Raw genomic sequence first — 6,200 nt, forward strand, 5'->3', positions numbered from 1 at the left:
TAGATTTGCTTTAATGCAAACTTCATCACCAATTTCATACAATGATTTAAACCCATTGTCAGTGAATAGGTCTTTAACATACAGAATGTTACTTTTAATCCAATTCTTAAAGAACATAGGTTTTCCATCAAATACAAAATGCCTATTATTCCATATAGGCTCTTGTAAAATATCGTTTATATTCATACTTGATATTTCTGTAATTTTTTTACATTGATTAAAATACATAAAAATTTCTTTATAAAACAAAGGTAGGTTTTTAAACATTTCAAAGTTAGCCAACTTAACACAGTTTAATTTCAACATATATTCAAAATCTATATTGTTACTTTTTAATAGATGATCCAGGTGTTCACCCAGAATACTTCTACCTTTATTTCTCAAAAATCTTGGAATCCAAGCTGCTTTTAATGCTTGGAATTTTAAAAGTACATCAACAATACCTGTCCCTCCTTCTTCTATTTTTCCAATTATTGTTTTTCGTTTAATTGTATCTTTATTATTCCATATGAAGTTAAAAATATGGCTATACAATTTTTTAATTACATCTTCATTTGGTAATGGTAAGATTGATGCTACGTATATAAATTTACTTATACCTAGTGTGTTGACAATTTCAGTTTTACCAAAAATTGTGAGTTTTCTCCTCGTACGTTTTGATGCTATTGATTTTGCTAAGGTTTTGTGACCTAAAAGTTTCTAATAATTCTTTCGAGCTTTTTAATACTGTAAATTCCTAATTAAACGCGAGGAATTAATATCCGCGTAAAATCGCGAGAAGCATCCTTCGCGGATTTTAAAATCTCGCCATTATTTTCTGAGAGTTGAAAACTATAAGAAATAAGGAGAAAAGTTCAAAGTTCGCGATTTTATATTCTCGCGATTTGGTAGAAACCAGCGGGATCGCGGAATTAAGTACTCGCGTAATATAAGGAATTTACAGTATCCACATCTGATTCACACCACTTCTGGGGTATATTGTTGTGCAGTACTCTCAAAGTTTCTCCTTCACTACTGTAAGAATTTTAGCAAGAAGTAAAGAGAGAGGTTTGGTAGAACATTTACTGGAACCTGCTATATATCTCTGTTTGTAAGGACTTTTGTGAAGCTTTGGAATCCAGTACAAAAAAGGTAAATCAAATTCATTTTGTGTACTGGGGATATTAAAGATATCCATTACAGATTTATGATTTTGACGTTTTTCCTGCTTGGAAATACTGCTATGGTTGTAAGTATGATTACCATGTGAAGAATAAAACCTTGTTCTTTGAAAATGCAATTAATATAATGTGCCTTACAAACAAAGACAATGTTGTTACTTGCCTTATCAGCAGGGAGCAGTACATACTGATCGTGCAATCTGTCTAGTTCTTTTTTGAAAACAGAAGGATAGATGGTTTCACGTGACCTCTCAGTCGTTAAATACCAGATTTTAATATACATCTGATGCCTTTAACCCACTCTGACAAAGTATCCAGTTCTTCTTTTTCAAATTTTCCCCATTGCATGGCATAATTTTCAACAGAATTCATGATATATATAAAACTACGACGCCATGTGAATGATCTATGCTCTCTTAATTTTGGTCCTTTCATAATAAGTGATTTTAGGTTTTCGTTGTTAACCAAATTAACTTCACAAGTAATGACGTGTCCGGCAGGACTATAGTTGTAGGGCAAAGAATAATGCTCCATTCTGCCATACGGGATATCCTTAACGAAATAGTGACATATATATTCGTTTTATTGCAGTCTTTTTCTATCAACTCAATCAACATTCAATCAACTGTAAAAGCTGGCATAATTCATCACTAAGTTCACACATTTTTGTAAATACGGCATTCTAGATTCCAAAGAGCAATTTTGGGGTATTTTGTCTTGACAAATTTCTTTGAACCTGAGATGTGTCACTGAGGCATATAGGTTGTTCAGACTTGATATTTTTGTTGTTTGTCCGATAACGAAAGGAATACCATTGGTAATTTTCATACCTGTTTTCTCCTGATCTTGGTTTCTTTGGAATCTTGTAGTTAGACTGCACAGGTTTTCTGTTACTCTGAATACCTTGTTTCGACATCCATGTAGACTGTCTGCCCCCACGATTTCCATACCAACTTGAGGGCCCTGCACGAAAGGGCGGTTGGGATGTCTGGTCTATGTGCCTCTTTTTTGATTGCATTTCTTGAGAGAGATCTCTGGCTCTTTTTCTGCTTTTGCTCTTTCTGTCAAAAGTCTTAAATACTGTCTCACCATAGAGCACATCCTTCTCTCTACTCAAATCATGCTCATTAGTCTTAAGATGTTCTTTCTCTTTCTTAACACCTTTCATTATTTTCGCCAGGAAATTAACACGCCGCTCGTACAAACAAGTGGCATTAGCTTGGCCAACCAAAACAACTGTTTGTTCTACCAGTGTCAGCATGTCGAGAACTGTGAACTCTGAATTCTCTTCCTGACCCTTCCGTGCCTCATCTACAGCCTGCCAGATTTTTGCCAACGGCCCCATAATCTGAGCGATTTTCTTTTGAATAAATGTCAGGCTTTTATCCTGCATTTTCAAAAATTTCATAGCATTAAAATCTATGAAATCCTCCACAAAATCATCAACTTTGGGAGGTGTACAGAAAGCATTTGCAGGCACAGGGGTAGCATCTAAAATGTTACGTTTGATGCTGTCTTCTGTCAGATGTTGATAAAAATATTTCTGACAATAAGCAGCCATGCTGCCATCAAGCGAGAATGAATTCTCACCTTCTGTAGGATCAAATCTTTCTCCATCAGATTCTGTCTCTAAAGAAATAACAGAGTTGTCATGCAACTCTGTTTCCTGATGACTATCATTATCACCTGAGATATCGGATCTCTCAGAGTTTTGTCCCGATTCGTACGGGTCACTCTCCAAGTCATCCATGTTGCAATTTATTTTGCAATAATGCACAACATGCCTCAAAAACACACACAATGTGTCAAGGAAATGCACAACGTGCCTTTATTATCTGTTTAATGTATTGAACCGAAAAAAATTCGAAAACTTTCGATAAAAAAAGTCGATTAAATCCGAGTTTATAATTCGTCTGAAAAAAAGTACGTCTGCTCGAGAGCGATGCCAGCGGAAGAAGGAAGTTTTAATAATATTTGGATCTTGATCCCGATACCTTTAAAGGGCTTGCAAATCGAAGAAACGCGGAAGTATACATCAGTATAACTAACTTCAGTTTACAAAATAGAATTGACTTTCAATGTCAATCTCTACCCAGAGTTATCGTTCCTGCTTCGCTCCACTTATACCTCTGTTAACGTCTAAAAAGTAGTGCCACGAAAACATTGGTAATGGAGTATTACTCCGAGAAATAGTTCTCTGTTTGTTACCGTGATTTACCAATAAGAATCTTTTTATTTCAATATTTTAAGCGAGGCTTTAACATCGAAATGTAGACTGAATACATATAAAACTATAATTTATAATATCATGATTGAGAATGGGTTTTGCCAAGATTCTTGGCATTTAGACGTTAACAGAGGTGTTGTAGCGCAGCGTAATACGCCCTCTGGTGAGAGATTGTTTCAATGTATACAGTATTTTCATCAACGTTACAAACACTCTTAAAATGTTGATAAAAAGCATCTAAATCTAAAGTACTGTTGATTGTTTTTCTTTTCTTGAAAACTTTGTAAAACTGTTTTGGATTGTGTTTTCTTAAATAGTTGAGTTTATTACCTTCTTGTCTGACAAACCTCTTTCAAAGTTCATGCTTTTTGTAGACACGTTTGTTTTCACAAAAAGTGATACGATTTTGAACAGACCTTTCCCAATTAAAAATACGTAAGGAGCTTTTATATACTTTGCAGAGTTCTTTACACTTGTCATCGAACCATGGCTTATTACTACTAGAAGACATAGTGTTAATAGACGAACCACATGGAAAGTTAGATACACTACAAAAGGCATAAAAGCACTGTTTAATATACTAGTGAAATTATTCACAATCTGATCTAAACTAAGGATCCCACAGTCCATTTTCCCAAAAAGACACTTTACAGTATAAAATACATCTCATTGACTAAAAATATTCCTCATTCCATCTAAATACACTGTCAGCCGTACTTATATTACTACAGAAAATGTTTTAATTGTTACATCGTTGATAGCTTTTAACATTATGAATACACAATTCAACTGGAGCGTGGTCTGACCATTCATTAAAATCTTTCACAGTAACACTCTCGATGGCATCAAAATTGTCTTTACTAACTAAAACATAATCTATGACACTCGAACCTATATGATTAAAAAATGTATATTTGCCCTGAGTATCCCCAGAAACCCTACCATTACATATTCTAAGACCAGAGGATCGACATAGCTCGAAAAATCTACGACCAAAATTATTGACATGTTTTTCTTCCGATTTAAGTGAACAAGTATAATCCTTATCGTATGACAAAAATGCAGGCATGTTATTTAACAAACCGTTTGACAAAATATCATATTCAACATAATTTTTTATTCAACGACACGACTATTAAAATCTCCAGTATATATATATATATATATATATATATATATATATATATATATATATATATATATATATATATATATATATATATATATACTGGAGATTTTAATAATTTTAATTATATATATATATATATATATATATATATATAAGACCCATGTCACTGTACTTCGCAATATCGCATAACAGAATGTCAAAAAGGTCAATATCGTAATTAATATAGAATGCACTCTTTTCATGTGCAATGTAGACGAAACAGATTTATACGTCATTTTAATAAACACCTGACAATTTTACCCAAACCATACTGTCACCAACATATTTACAAACTGAAAAGCTTTGCCTATGGTACGTGGGTACATAAAGGACGCGTAACCTTGAGTACGATGACATAGGTCTAAAGTAGATTCACTGTTTATCCAACACTCTGATAAGAATACAATGTCATACGAAGAAAGAAGTTCACAAAATTCACGGTCACCCGACTTCTTTTCAAGCCCTCTGTTCACGTACCATGACACGACTCGAAGCGGTAGTCTGTCCCCCGCGTCCCCCTAGCTCTGGTCGGGTGTTGGCGCGTCAGTACTACCTTGCGCGATTAACTGGTTGATCTTCAGGCGTACCCTTGTCCATATGGCCGATCGGTGGCGCAGGCACCACGTGAGTTCCAGAATACGTTGGTTCCTCTGTGGGCTCTACCTAGGGGTCCTAACGCTGACCGTTGACGTACAGCTTATCTCGAACCATCTTCACATTGTCGCCACAGGTCCTATGATACCGCATCGTGGGGCATAGCTCCCGCCAACGTCTCTCAATAGAGGTGGGATATTGTTTACGGATACCGTAACACGTATTACGCAATCTATGCGACCTGCTCCTAACAGCAACTAAGTTTTTTTGGTAGAGAAATCGGGCCACAATTCTAAAACGCGTACAATATATTATATGACTCTTTTTTAATAAATGGTACACGCTTTATAACAGTAGCGTTGCACAAGGAAAGGGGAAATAAAGCTTCAACCTTCTTTATTTAAAAACACGTTTCTCGAAATCTACACTTATAAAACTTATTTTGAACATGTGCAGATCAAGAGGGGGATTGGAGGGGGTCTTCTTTATCATAGAATATTTAAGTTTAATCACTTTTACATTTAAAATAACAGAAAATAGTCAACGGACCTCATAATTTTCCGGCAAACAAAAATATTCTTTTGAACCTTCCCCCCACCATCGAAATATTTTTTTCTGGATCCGCATATGTCCGAGAGTGTTAAAAAGTATAGTGAAATTTGACATAAAAAATTGAGCTTAGAAAAAAGAAACAATGCACAACACCCCCACTCCTGTTTTGAAACAAAAATCAATATGCTCATACATATATTTGTGATTAAGGGTTTACATTTTCAAAACAAAAAAGGAAATTATGTCCTTATTCGTTTCACTCAACCGAACATAAATATACATAAAAAGATTCTTTAAACTTCTTTCTGAAATAAAGCAAATTAAATTTTATTATGCACAGTTCTTTGATTTTTAAATGTCACTTAATAAGCGGGTGGGTGGGAGTTGTGTAAATGCGGCAAAGAACAGCCCTCGAAGAAGTGAAGATCGTGCTTAACTTGAATACCTGTTCTACAAGCTATACGCTATAAATAGTACCCGATGGCTACAGGTTTAAAAT

The 6,200-nt window shown here is 34.8% G+C and overlaps 1 protein-coding gene across 1 annotated transcript; it reads right to left on the reverse strand.

Moving 5' to 3' along the window:
- Positions 1 to 1,842: 1,842 nt before the first annotated feature.
- On the reverse strand, positions 1,843 to 2,910 carry LOC128169672 (uncharacterized). The gene has a single exon (XM_052835774.1). It carries the CDS (start codon positions 2,908 to 2,910, stop codon positions 1,843 to 1,845), a length of 1,068 nt encoding a protein of 355 aa, XP_052691734.1.
- Between the last annotated feature and the right edge of the window lie 3,290 nt (positions 2,911 to 6,200).

Source organism: Crassostrea angulata, unplaced genomic scaffold (assembly GCF_025612915.1).
Source record: "Crassostrea angulata isolate pt1a10 unplaced genomic scaffold, ASM2561291v2 HiC_scaffold_169, whole genome shotgun sequence".
In the NCBI taxonomy this organism is placed as follows: Eukaryota; Metazoa; Mollusca; class Bivalvia; order Ostreida; family Ostreidae; genus Magallana; species Magallana angulata.

Coding starts and splice junctions, on each gene's coding strand:
- LOC128169672 (XM_052835774.1), bottom strand. CDS start 2,910: ATGGATGACTTGGAGAGTGACCCGTACGAATCGGGACAAAACTCTGAG.